Source organism: Nerophis ophidion, linkage group LG09, assembly GCF_033978795.1.
Source record: "Nerophis ophidion isolate RoL-2023_Sa linkage group LG09, RoL_Noph_v1.0, whole genome shotgun sequence".
NCBI lineage: Eukaryota > Metazoa > Chordata > Actinopteri > Syngnathiformes > Syngnathidae > Nerophis > Nerophis ophidion.
In genome coordinates, this window is record NC_084619.1 from 7,351,743 (window position 1) to 7,366,565 (window position 14,823).

General features: G+C 35.7%; 1 protein-coding gene across 3 annotated transcripts in view; it reads left to right on the forward strand.

Moving 5' to 3' along the window:
• LOC133558963 (Kv channel-interacting protein 2-like) overlaps positions 1-14,823 on the forward strand; it is a 506,114-nt gene that overhangs the window by 484,438 nt on the left and 6,853 nt on the right. For 2 of the 3 annotated variants that reach the window (XM_061910180.1, XM_061910179.1), the window contains exons 2-7: positions 1,630-1,754; positions 1,825-1,894; positions 6,446-6,516; positions 6,617-6,724; positions 13,943-14,047; positions 14,224-14,286. In XM_061910180.1, the coding sequence (XP_061766164.1) occupies positions 1,630-1,754; positions 1,825-1,894; positions 6,446-6,516; positions 6,617-6,724; positions 13,943-14,047; positions 14,224-14,286 (542 nt within the window). The remainder of the gene's footprint in view (positions 1-1,629; positions 1,755-1,824; positions 1,895-6,445; positions 6,517-6,616; positions 6,725-13,942; positions 14,048-14,223; positions 14,287-14,823) is intronic. The other variant, XM_061910178.1, reaches the window with a different exon arrangement.

The following is a 14,823-nucleotide window of genomic DNA, read 5'->3' on the forward strand; positions in this document are numbered from 1 at the left end:
GGCTCCGTCTCTCCACAAAGGGATTTTCCAGAATTATCCTAGTAAATGTGTCTAATAACACCTGAAACGCTCACACTGCACTTGCCCTTTTTTTTTTTTTTTCCTCTAGTGCTTAACTCTCACTTTCCTCATCCACGAATCGCGCCCCGCCTCTCCGCTCCGCCGCACACTTGAGTAGGACCGCCGTTTGTCCTACCCTGGTGTCGGCTCCGTCTCTCCACAAAGGGATTTTCCAGAATTATCCTAGTAAATGTGTCTAATAACACCTGAAACGCTCACACTGCACTCGCCCTTTTTTTTTTTTTTTCCTCTAGCGCTTAACTCTAACTTTCCTCATCCACGAATCGCGCCCCGCTTCTCCGCTCCGCCGCACACTTGAGTAGGACCGCCGTTCGTCCTACCCTGCTGTCGGCTCCGTCTCTCCACAAAGGGATTTTCCAGAATTATCCTAGTAAATGTGTCTTAATAACACCTGAAACGCTCACACTGCACTCGCCCTTTTTTTTTTTTTTTCCTCCAGTGCTTAACTCTAACTTTCCTCATCCACGAATTGCGCCCCGCCTCTCCGCTCCACCGCACAATTGAGTAGGACCGCCGTTTGTCCTACCCTGCTGTCGGCTCCGTCTCTCCACAAAGGGATTTTCCAGAATTATCCTAGTAAATGTGTCTAATAACACCTGAAACGCTCACACTGCACTCGCCCTTTTTTTTTTTTTTTCCTCCAGTGCTTAACTCTAACTTTCCTCATCCACGAATCGCGCCCCGCCTCTCCGCTCCGCTGCACACTTGAGTAGGACCGCCGTTTGTCCTACCCTGCTGTCGGCTCCGTCTCTCTACAAAGGGATTTTCCAGAATTATCCTAGTAAATGTGTCTAATAACACCATAAACGCTCACACTGCACCCGCCCTTTTTTTTTTTTCCCTCCAGTGCTTAACTCTAACTTTCCTCATCCACGAATCGCGCCCCGCCTCTCCGCTCCGCCGCACACTTGAGTAGGACCGCCGTTTGTCCTACCCTGCTGTCGGCTCCGTCTCTCCACAAAGGGATTTTCCAGAATTATCTTAGTAAATGTGTCTAATAACACCTGAAACGCTCACACTGCACTCGCCCTTTTTTTTTTTTTTCCTCCAGTGCTTAACTCTAACTTTCCTCATCCACAAATCTTTCATCCTCGCCCAAATTAATGGGGAAATTGTCGCTTTTTCGGTCAGAATCGCTCGCGCTGCTGGTGTCTATGATTATAAACAATATGCAGATGTGAGGAGCCCTCACACCGGTGACGTCACGCGCACATCGGCTTCTACTTCCGGTACAGGCAAGGCTTTTTTATTAGCGACCAAAAGTTGCGAACTTTATCGTCGATGTTCTCTACTAAATCTTTTCAGCAAAAATATGGCGATATCGCGAAATGATCAAGTATGACACATAGAATGGACCTGCTATCCCCGTTTAAATAAGAAAATCTCATTTCAGTAGGCCTTTAAGTCACATCGGTTTTGTTTATTCAAAGATCCCCGCGGTTATTTTTGATATTGACGACATTTCAACGGCTGTGAACTGATAGTGCGCTAATCACTCACCCGGTTGATGACGCAGCGATGCCAACACGTCTCCTTTCCCTCCCGCAGACAGCGAAGAAGATGACTTCGAGCTCTCCACTGTGTGCCATCGACCCGAAAGCATGGACAAGCTGCAGGAGCAGACCAAGTTCACCAAGAAGGAGCTGCAGGTTCTCTACAGAGGCTTCAAAAACGTACGTCACCTAGAGAAAGAGAAAAGACGCCCGCAGTGACATGACGGCGGGTTTACGTTTTGTCCGCTAGGAGTGTCCGAGCGGCGTGGTGAACGAGGACAACTTTAAGAACATCTACTCCCAGTTCTTCCCTCAGGGAGGTGAGTCTCTCATGTCTTCCTATTCATTTGAATGTAACTACAGTATCTTTCGGACTAAAAGGCGCACTAAAAAATCCGCAAATTTTCTCAAAACTCGACAGTGCGCCTTAAAACCCGGTGTTCCTAATGTACGGAATATCTTTGGTTGTGCTTACCAACCTCAAAACTATTTTATTTGGTACATTGTGAAATGATATGTGTGACCAGTAGATGGCAGTCACACATAAGAGATACATGTAGACTGCCATAAGATGGCAGCCACAAATTAGAGATATGTGTAGACTGCAACATGATGGTAGCCACAAATTAGAGATATGTGTAGACTGCAATATGATGGCAGCCACAAATTAGAGATATGTGTAGACTGCAATATGATGGCAGTCACACACAAGAGATACGTGTATATTGGAATATGATGGCAGTCACACATTAGAGCTACATGTAGACTGCAATATGATGGTAGCCACAAATTAGAGATATGTGTAGACTGCAATATGATGGCAGTCACACATAAGAGCTACATGTAGACTGCAATGTGATGGTAGCCACAAATTAGAGATATGTGTAGACTGCAATATGATGGCAGTCACACATAAGAGCTACATGTAGACTGCAATGTGATGGTAGCCACAAATTAGAGATATGTGTAGACTGCAATATGATGGCAGCCACAAATTAGAGATATGTGTAGACTGCAATATAATGGCAGTCACACACAAGAGATATGTGTATATTGGAATATGATGGCAGTCACACATAAGAGATACATGTAGACTGCAATATGATGGCAGCCACAAATTAGAGATATGTGTAGACTGCAATATGATGGCAGCCACAAATTAGAGATATGTGTAGACTGCAATATGATGGCAGCCACAAATTAGAGATATGTGTAGACTGCAATATAATGGCAGTCACACACAAGAGATACTTGTATATTGGAATATGATGGCAGTCACACATAAGAGCTACATGTAGACTGCAATGTGATGGTAGCCACAAATTAGAGATATGTGTAGACTGCAATATGATGGCAGCCACAAATTAGAGATATGTGTAGACTGCAATATAATGGCAGTCACACACAAGAGATACGTGTATATTGGAATATGATGGCAGTCACACATAAGAGATACATGTAGACTGCAATATGATGGCAGCCACAAATTAGAGATATGTGTAGACTGCAATATGATGGCAGCCACAAATTAGAGATATGTGTAGACTGCAATATGATGGCAGCCACAAATTAGAGATATGTGTAGACTGCAATATAATGGCAGTCACACACAAGAGATACGTGTATATTGGAATATGATGGCAGTCACACATAAGAGATATGTGTAGACTGCAATATGATGGCAGCCACAAATTAGAGATATGTGTAGACTGCAATATGATGGCAGTCACAAATTAGAGATATGTGTAGACTGCAATATAATGGCAGTCACACACAAGAGATATGTGTATATTGGAATATGATGGCAGTCACACATAAGAGATATGTGTAGACTGCAATATGATGGCAGCCACAAATTAGAGGTATGTGTAGACTGCAATATAATGGCAGTCACAAATTAGAGATATGTGTAGACTGCAATATGATGGCAGCCACAAATTAGAGATATGTGTAGACTGCAATATAATGGCAGTCACACACAAGAGATACGTGTATATTGGAATATGATGGCAGTCACACATAAGAGACACATGTGGACTGCAATATGATGGCAGCCACAAATTAGAGGTATGTGTAGACTGCAATATAATGGCAGTCACAAATTAGAGATATGTGTGGACTGCAATATGATGGCAGCCACAAATTAGAGATATGTGTAGACTGCAATATAATGGCAGTCACACACAAGAGATACGTGTATATTGGAATATGATGGCAGTCACACATAAGAGCTACATGTAGACTGCAATATGATGGCAGCCACAAATTAGAGATATGTGTAGACTGCAATATGATGGCAGCCACAAATTTGAGAAATGTGTAGACTGCAATATGATGGCAGCTACAAATTAGAGATATGTGTAGACTGCAATATGATGGCAGCCAAAAATTTGAGATATGTGTAGACTGCAATATGATGGCAGCCAAAAATTAGAGATATGTGTAGACTGCAATATGATGGCAGTCACAAATTAGAGATATGTGTACACTGCAATAAGATGGCAGTCACACACAAGAGATACGTGTATATTGGAATATGATGGCAGTCACACATAAGAGCTACATGTAGACTGCAATATGATGGTAGCCACAAATTAGAGATATGTGTAGACTGCAATATGATGGCAGCCACAAATTAGAGGTATGTGTAGACTGCAATATAATGGCAGTCACACACAAGAGATACGTGTATATTGGAATATGATGGCAGTCACACATAAGAGATACATGTAGACTGCAATATGATGGCAGCCACAAATTAGAGATATGTGTAGACTGCAATATGATGGCAGCCACAAATTAGAGATATGTGTAGACTGCAATATAATGGCAGCCACAAATTAGAGATATGTGTAGACTGCAATATAATGGCAGTCTACACACAAGAGATATGTGTAGACTGCAATATGATGGCAGCCACAAATTAGAGATATGTGTAGACTGCAATATGATGGCAGCCACAAATTAGAGATATGTGTAGACTGCAATATGATGGCAGCCACAAATTAGAGATATGTGTAGACTGCAATATAATGGCAGCCACAAATTAGAGATATGTGTAGACTGCAATATAATGGCAGCCACAAATTAGAGATATGTGTAGACTGCAATATGATGGCAGCCACAAATTAGAGATATGTGTAGACTGCAATATGATGGCAGCCACAAATTAGAGATATGTGTAGACTGCAATATAATGGCAGTCTACACACAAGAGATATGTGTAGACTGCAATATAATGGCAGCCACAAATTAGAGATATGTGTAGACTGCAATATGATGGCAGCCACAAATTAGAGATATGTGTAGACTGCAATATAATGGCAGTCTACACACAAGAGATATGTGTAGACTGCAATATGATGGCAGCCACAAATTAGAGATATGTGTAGACTGCAATATGATGGCAGCCACAAATTAGAGATATGTGTAGACTGCAATATGATGGCAGCCACAAATTAGAGATATGTGTAGACTGCAATATAATGGCAGCCACAAATTAGAGATATGTGTAGACTGCAATATAATGGCAGCCACAAATTAGAGATATGTGTAGACTGCAATATGATGGCAGCCACAAATTAGAGGTATGTGTAGACTGCAATATAATGGCAGTCACACACAAGAGATACGTGTATATTGGAATATGATGGCAGTCTACACACAAGAGATATGTGTAGACTGCAATATGATGGCAGCCACAAATTAGAGATATGTGTAGACTGCAATATGATGGCAGCCACAAATTAGAGATATGTGTAGACTGCAATATGATGGCAGCCACAAATTAGAGATATGTGTAGACTGCAATATAATGGCAGCCACAAATTAGAGATATGTGTAGACTGCAATATAATGGCAGCCACAAATTAGAGATATGTGTAGACTGCCATATAATGGCAGTCTACACACAAGAGATACGTGTAGACTGCAATATGATGGCAGCCACAAATTAGAGATATATGTAGACAGATTTTCTGGATTTGCCAGAATATTTTTTATTTATTTTAATCATAATAAGTTTGAAGAAATATTTCACAAATATTCTTCGTAGAAAAAACAGAAGCTAAAATGAAGCATTAAATTAAAATGTATTTATTATCCTTTACAATAAAAAAAATACATTTAATTGATTTAAATTGTCAGGAAAGAAGAGGAAGGAATTTAAAAGGTAAAAAGGTATATGTGTTTAAAAATCTTAAAAGTCATTTTTAAGGTTGTATTTTTTTCCTCTAAAATTGTCTTTCTGAAAGTTATAAGAAGCAATGTAAAAAAAAAAAAAATGAATTTATTTAAACAAGTGAAGCCCAAGTCTTTAAAATATTTTCTTGGATTTTCAAATTCTATTTGAGTTTTGTGTCTCCTAGAATTAAAAATTTCAAGCAAAGCGAGACCAGCTTGCTAGTAAATAAATACAATTTTAAAAATAGAGGCAGCTCACTGGTAAGTGCTGCTATTTGAGCTATTTTTAGAACAGGCCAGCGGGCCTTACAGGCACCGCGTTGGTGACCCCTGACCTACAGAAGACTCAAAACAATCAGGTGAACAATCCTAAAGTCAAAAAACATGACCAGAAATGGTTCGGATGTGAATTAATTTGCTCTGTGTTGGCGCCGCCATGAGGTGGCGGCTTGTCCAGGGTGTACGCCGCCTTCCGCCCAAATGCAGCTGAGACAGGCTCCAGCGACCCCAAAAAGGGACTAGCGGTAGAAAATGGATGGATTAGATTACGCAGGTGTCCAGTCAGAACATTATTGATCTCTACAGAAGAAGCGAGGCTCCTCATCTCATTTTGTTCGGTTCAAAGAGTTCAATTAACCACTTAATCTTTTTTCAAATCTATATTTAGCTTGCCGCTCATTTCTTTGCAGACTCCAGCATGTACGCGCACTTCCTGTTCGAAGCTTTCGACACCGACAAGAACGGCTCGGTTAGTTTCGAGGTGAGCGCTTTGTTGGGTCGTCAATAATCCTGCGGCACAGTCGTCGTGTTCTACTTTTTTGTTTTCGCTCCCACTAAATGCTCGTCTTCTCCTCCCGCAGGACTTCGTGTTCGGCCTGTCAATCATCCTGAGGGGGAGCGTCAATGACCGCTTGAACTGGGCCTTCAACCTCTACGACCTGAACAAAGATGGCTGCATCACCAAAGAGGTCACTTTTCTTACTTTTAATGAGCACGTTCCAGTCTGTCATTATCATTAACCTGAAGACAACTCTGTGCTGTTTGCACCTGCACAGCTGCTACACTGATTAATCATGTGTGTACGGACATATCGCTGATTAATTGTGAAGTGAATTATATTTATAAAGCGCTTTTTCTCAAGTGGCGAAACCCAATATCTAAGTTACATTTAAACCAGTGTGGGTGGCACTGGGAGCAGGTGGGTAAAGTGTCTTGCCCAAGGACACAACGGCAGTGACTAGGATGGCACAAGCGGGAATCGAACCTGCAACCCTCAAGTTGCTGGCACGGCCACTCTACCAACCGAGCTATGCCGCATTTAATTGCAGCAATTAAATGCGTTTTTATTTATCCGAGCATTTTTGTTCAGTCTATTTATACATTGAGTGCTTGTGAAAAATGTCAATATTTTAAAAATATATATTTATGTTCTGTTAAAAATAAAAAACAAATAATGCAGGCAGTTATATAAAGATGTATTTTATTTGTGTGTCAATTAATACATTCACACATTAAATGGACATTTTGCAAAATTAGTAGACTGATTAAATTATTGTCATTCAACTGATTAATTGTAGCAATTAAATGTGTTTTAATTTATTCATGCATTTTTTTTTCAATCTATGTAGTGGTTGTGAAAAATGTAAACATATGAAAAATATATATTTATGTTCTGTTAAATTTAAAAATGGTCTGGAAAAACATCATTTTTAATGCAGGCAATTATATAATTCATTCAACCATTAATTTGTTCATTTATACAATAAATGGACATTTTGCATAATTAGTAGACTGATTGAATTATTGTCATTCAACTGATTAATTGTAGCAATTAAATGTGTTTTAATTTATCCGAGCATTTTTGTCAATCTATTTATACATTGAGTGCTTGTGAAAAATGTCAATATTTTAAAATATATATTTATGTTCAGTTAAAAATAAAAAACAAATAATGCAGGCAATTATATAAAGTTTTATTTTTTTGTGTATTAATTAATTTGTCAATTAATTCATTCATACATTAAATGGACATTTTGGTCTATTATTGTCATTTTGCATAATTAGTAGACTGATTGAATTATTGTCATTCAACTGATTAAATGTAGCAATTAAATGTGTTTTAATTTATTCATGCATTTTTTTCAATCTATGTAGTGGTTGTGAAAAATGTAAACATATGAAATATATATATTTATGTTGTGTTAAATTTTAAAAAGTTCTGGAAAAACATCATTTTTAATGCAGGCAATTACAAAAAGATGTATTTTATTTGTGTGTCAATTAATACATTCACACATTAAATGGACATTTTGCATAATTAGTAGACTGATTAAATTATTGTCATTCAACTGATTAAATGTAGCAATTAAATATGTTTTTTTTTTATCCATGCATTTTTTAAAAAGTGTACACTGAGTGGTTGTGAAAAATGTAAACATATCAAAAATGTATATTTATGTTCTGTTACATTTTAAAATGTTCTGGAAAAACATTTATAATGCAGGTAATTATATAAAGATGTATTTTATTTGTGTATTAATTCATTCAACCATTAATTTGTCAATTAATTAATTCACACATTAAATGGACATTTTGCAAAATTAGTAGACTGATTAAATTAATGTCATTCAACTGATTAATTGTAGCAATTAAATGTGTTTTTATTTATTAATGCATTTTTTTTCAATCTATGTAGTGGTTGTGAAAAATGTAAACATATGAAAAATATATATTTATGTTCTGTTAAATTTTAAAAAGTTCTGGAAAAACATCATTTTTAATGCAGGCAATTATATAAAGATGTATTTTATTTGTGTATTAATTCATTCAACCATTAATTTGTCAATTAAGTCATTCACACATTAAATGGACATTTTGCAAAATTAGTAGACTGATTAAATGATTGTCATTCAACTGATTAATTGTAGCAATTAAATGTGTTTTAATTTATTAATGCATTTTTTTTCAATCTATGTAGTGGTTGTGAAAAATGTAAACATATGAAAAATATATATTTATGTTCTGTTAAATTTTAAAATGTTCTGGAAAAAAATAATTTATAATGCAGGCAATTATATAAAGATGTATTTTATTTGTGTATTAATTCATTCAACCATTAATTTGTTAATTCACACAATAAATGGACATTTTGCATAATTAGTAGACTGATTGAATTATTGTCATTCAACTGATTAATTGTTGCAATTAAATGTATTTTAATTTATCCAAGCATTTTTGGCAATCTATTTATACATTGAGTGCTTGTGAAAAATCTCAATATTTTAAAAATATATATTTATGTTCTGTTAAAAATAAAAAACAAATAATGCAGGCAATTATATAAAGTTTTATTTTTTTGTGTATTAATTAATTTGTCAATTAATTCATTCATACATTAAATGGACATTTTTGTCTATTATTGTCATTTTGCATGATTAGTAGACTGATTAAATGATTGTCATTCAACTGATTAATTGTAGCAATTAAATGTGTTTTAATTTATTCATGCATTTTTTTTCAATCTATGTAGTGGTTGTGAAAAATGTAAACATATGAAAAATATATATTTATGTTCTGTTAAATTTTAAAATGTTCTGGAAAAAAATAATTTATAATGCAGGCAATTATATAAAGATGTATTTTATTTGTGTATTAATTCATTCAACCATTAATTTGTTAATTCACACAATAAATGGACATTTTGCATAATTAGTAGACTGATTGAATTATTGTCATTCAACTGATTAATTGTTGCAATTAAATGTATTTTAATTTATCCAAGCATTTTTGGCAATCTATTTATACATTGAGTGCTTGTGAAAAATCTCAATATTTAAAAAAATATATATTTATGTTCTGTTAAAAATAAAAAACAAATAATGCAGGCAATTATATAAAGATGTATTTTTTTGTGTATTAATTCATTGTCAATTAACTCATTCATACATTAAATGGACATTTTGGTTTATTATTGTCATTTTGCAAAATTAGTAGATTGATTGAATTATTGTCATTCAACTGATTAATTGTAGCAATTAAATGTGTTTTAATTTATTCATGCATTTTTTTTCAATCTATGTAGTGGTTGTGAAAAATGTAAACATATGAAAAATATATACATATGTTCTGTTAAATTTTAAAAAGTTCTGGAAAAAAATCATTTTTAATGCTGGCAATTATATAAAGATGTATTTTATTTGTGTGTCAATTAATTCATTCACACATTAAATGGACATTTTGCATATTTAGTAGACTGATTGAATTATTGTCATTCAACTGATTAATTGTAGCAATTAAATGTGTTTTAATTTACTCATGCATTTTTTTTCAATCTATGTAGTGGTTGTGAAAAATGTAAACATATGAAAAATATATATTTATGTTCTGTTAAATTTTAAAAAGTTCTGGAAAAACAGCATTTTTAATGCAGGCAATTATATAAAGATGTATTTTATTTGTGTATTAATTCATTCAACCATTAATTTGTTAATTAATTCACACAATAAATGGACATTTTGCATAATTAGTAGACTGATTAAATTATTGTCATTCAACTGATTAATTGTAGCAATTAAATGTTTTTTTTTTATTCATGTATTTTTTAAAAGCTATTAATACATTGAGTGGTTGTGAAAAATGTAAACATTTGAAACATATATATTTATCTTCTGTTAAACTAAAAATGGTCTGAAAAACATCATTTTTAATCTAGGCAATTATATAAATATATATTTTATTTGTGTATTAATTCATTCTATCATTAATTTGTCAATTAATTAATTCACACATAAAATGGCCATTTTGCATAATTAGTAAACTGATTAAATTATTGTCATTCAACTGATTAATTGTAGCAATTAAATGTGTTTTTTTTTATCATGCATTTAAAAAAAAATATTTATACATTGAGTGGTTGTGAAAAATGTAAACATTTGAAAATATATATTTATGTTCTGTTAAATTAAAAATGGTCTGAAAAACATCAGTTTTAATGCAGGCAATTATATAAATATGTTTATTTGTGTATTAAAATTGATTTGTCATACATTCAATGGACATTTTGGTCTATTATTTTCATTTTGCAAATATGCTTTCAAAACATATTTGTATTTATTCATTTAGTTTTTGTTTATTTATTTCAAGTCATCCATTCAATTGTTAAGCCGTTCATTCTTCAATTCATTAATACATTGACTTGCCATTTTAGTCCATTATTGTCATTTTGCAAAGTGCGTGGATGAATTAATCCATGCAATTAAATCTGTATTTTTTTTATTAACTTATTTAGTTAGTTGTTGAGGTGGAATCTGAGCCAAGGATGTCGTTGTGGCTTGTGCAGCCCTTTGAGACACTTGTGATTTAGGGCTATATAAGTAAACATTGATTGATTGATTATTGTTCATGCAATAATTAATTCATACATTAAAAAGCCATTTTGGTCCATATTTGTCATTTTGCGACATTAGTAGACTGATTAATCTATGCAATCAAATATTGAGTTAGTTAGGTTAGTTATTGTTCTTTTTATTAATAATTTAATGCATTTAAGTATATATTTATTTATACATTAGTTAAGTTAGATGATTATTGTTTATTTATCATTGTATTGATTAATTTAATGATTAAACCGTGCTTTTAATTTGTATTTATTAGTTATTGTTTATTTATTAAATCAATAATCCACCCATTTATTTCTTTTATTTCATTGGCTAGCCATTTTGGCCCATAGTTGTCATTTTGCAAGACAAGTAAACTGATTAATCCATTAAATTAAATGTTTTTTTTCATTCATTTATTGTTATTTAATTTTTTTTATTAATTCATTCAATCATTAAGCCATTCATGTATTGTTTCATTCATAAATTGGATAGCAACTTGGGTCAATTCTTGTTATTTACTTTTTTTTTTAGTAGACCTATTAATCCATGGGATTTCTATTTATGTATTTATTATGTTGTTCTTTTTTTTCATTCAATCACTAATATATCCATTTATCATTTTATTTATACTTTGTATTGCCATTTTGGTTTATTGTCATAATGTTGAATTAGTTTAATGATCAATGCAATTAAAGATGTTATTTTATCAATAAAATATCCTAATTCATGTACTTAGCTTTTTGAACTTTAATTATTGTTTTGTCTTTACAAAACGGAAGAAATTGCAAATGATCGTAAAGAAAAATATTGTGTTTGTTTATCTTTGGTTCATTTATGATTTTAGAATTTGCAGTAGATGGATTCAACTCTTTTATTGATTTATCAAATTATTTATTGAGCTGAAGTTATTTTAAATAAGCAAACTTTCACGGCACACCACCAAGCATGCCATGACTTATTCTGCACGGGTTGATTATGTATCACCTGTCAGCTACTGAAAGAATATTTTATCATTTTTTCCTATCACTCAACAGTTGACATTGACACATGAACAAATATGTATTATTTGTAGTGAATTAAGAATAATTTTCCAACCAATTCAGAAAAATTGGGTCGATTCCGCACCTGCTGATTGCTCAAAGCACACATGTTGGAAACTACATTGTCCTTGTTTATGTTTACTGATATTATTTACTTGTGGACTATGAATGACAAACATGGCTGAACTATGCTGCCCTCTGCTGACAAATGCAGTTAAGTGCAGCTCCACTGTCTTTTTCTATGGTATTTAAACGTTTGTATATTTCCATAGTTTTATGTGACTTTTGTACATGGTTTATCATTATTTTTATTCAGCTACAATTCATCCATCCATCTTCTTCCGCTTATCCGAGGTCGGGTCGCGGGGGCAGCAGCCTAAGCAGGGAAGCCCAGACTTCCCTCTCCCCAGCCACTTCGTCTAGCTCTTCCCGGGGGATCCCGAGGCGTTCCCAGGCCAGCCGGGAGACATAGTCTTCCCAACGTGTCCTGGGTCTTCCCCGTGGCCTCCTACCGGTTGGACGTGCCCTAAACACCTCCCTCGGGAGGCGTTCGGGTGGCATCCTGACCAGATGCCCGAACCACCTCATCTGGTTCCTCTCGATGTGAAGGAGCAGCGGTTTTACTTTGAGTTCCTCCCGGATGGCAGAGCTTCTCACCCTATCTCTAAGTGAGAGACCCAAACTCATTTCGGCCGCTTGTACCCGTGATCTTTCGGTCATGACCCAAAGCTCATGACCATAGGTGAGGATGGGAACGTAGATCGACCGGTAAATTGAGAGCTTTGCCTTCCGGCTCAGCTCCTTCTTCACCACAACGGATCGGTACAACGTCCGCATTACTGAAGACGCCGCACCGATCCGCCTGTCGATCTCACGATCCACTCTTCCCCCACTCGTGAACAAGACTCCTAGGTACTTGAACTCCTCCACTTGGGGCAGGGTCTCCTTCCCAACCCGGAGATGGCACTCCACCCTTTTCCGGGAGAGAACCATGGACTCGGATTTGGAGGTGCTGATTCTCATTCCGGCCGCTTCACACTCGGCTGCGAACCGATCCAGTGAGAGCTGAAGATCCCGGTCAGATGAAGCCATCAGGACCACATCGTCTGCAAAAAGCAGAGACCTAATCCTGCGGCCACCAAACCGGAACCCCTCAACGCCTTGACTGCGCCTAGAAATTCTGTCCATAAAAGTTATGAACAGAATCGGTGACAAAGGACAGCCTTGGCGGAGTCCAACCCTCACTGGAAATGTGTCCGACTTACTGCCAGCAATGCGGACCAAGCTCTGGCACTGATCATACAGGGATCGGACCGCTATAATAAGACAGTCCGATACCCCATACTCTCTGAGCACTCCCCACAGGACTTCCCGAGGGACACGGTCGAATTCCTTCTCCAAGTCCACAAAGCACATGTAGACTGGTTGGGCAAACTCCCATGCACCCTCAAGAACCCTGCCCAGAGTATAGAGCTGGTCCACAGTTCCACGACCAGGACGAAAACCACACTGTTCCTCCTGAATCCGAGGATCGACTATCCGGCGTAGCCTCCTCTCCAGTACACCTGAATAAACCTTACCGGGAAGGCTGAGGAGTGTGCAATCTAACAATTCATGTTGTTAGATTTTATTTTAGATTTTTGCAAATAATACATTTTAGGACTACAAAATCCTATCATAGTTGGAAACTACAGTAATTAATGAATAAGTCATCCAACTGTAATAATGAAAAGGTTTTTAATTCCAGACTATTTTTCTTTTTTTGCAGGAGATGCTGGACATCATGAAGTCCATCTACGACATGATGGGGAAGTACACGTACCCCACGATGCAGGACGATGCACCGAGAGAGCATGTGGAGAGCTTCTTCCAGGTCAATAATCAAAAGTTTGTTCAAAACCATAACAGTTGGCTTACAAAAAGGAATTATTGTGCAAAAGGCAATCATTTTTAATTCATATTATTTATATGAAAACCACTAAAAAATAGGAATATAATATAATAATGTATATTTTCTTTATACATCTCTTGGCTGTTTCTTTCTTCCAGAAAATGGACAGAAATAAAGATGGTGTGGTTACTATAGAGGAGTTCATTGAGTCGTGTAAAAAGGTAAGAGTACATTATCAAAAACAATGGCGGTCATATTTTATTTATTACTTCAATTTAACTTAACTGTACATGTTGGAATTTTCCTTGATACAAGCTACTACTAGTTTAGAATGCAAGTGCGAGTTCACAAAAAAACAACAACAACAACCTAATACACATGATTTGGCAGAGAATAAAACGCTGCAGAAAGGTTCCATTTTTTGCAGATTTGGCAACATTGTTGTTATATTTAGCGAGTAGAGGTATGCATTACAAGTAAAAGAGCATGCATTTATTCAGTATTCAACACTACAAGCCGTAACGAAAGGCAAAGTTGTCACCACAGCAGTGGAGATCCGCCTCCACAAGCCTATAGAGCCTGCATACAGCCGCCGTGCAGAAAACCTCCAAAAGCAACCCAACTTTTATCACTCTACTGCTAAGAAGACAGAGCTCCAAGAGACTCTTCTACATTTGGATGCACTTTGCTTTCTTGGTGCAATATGTAAACCAATGATGATCGAATTGTAGGATTATTTTTTATCAGTCCAACAAAAC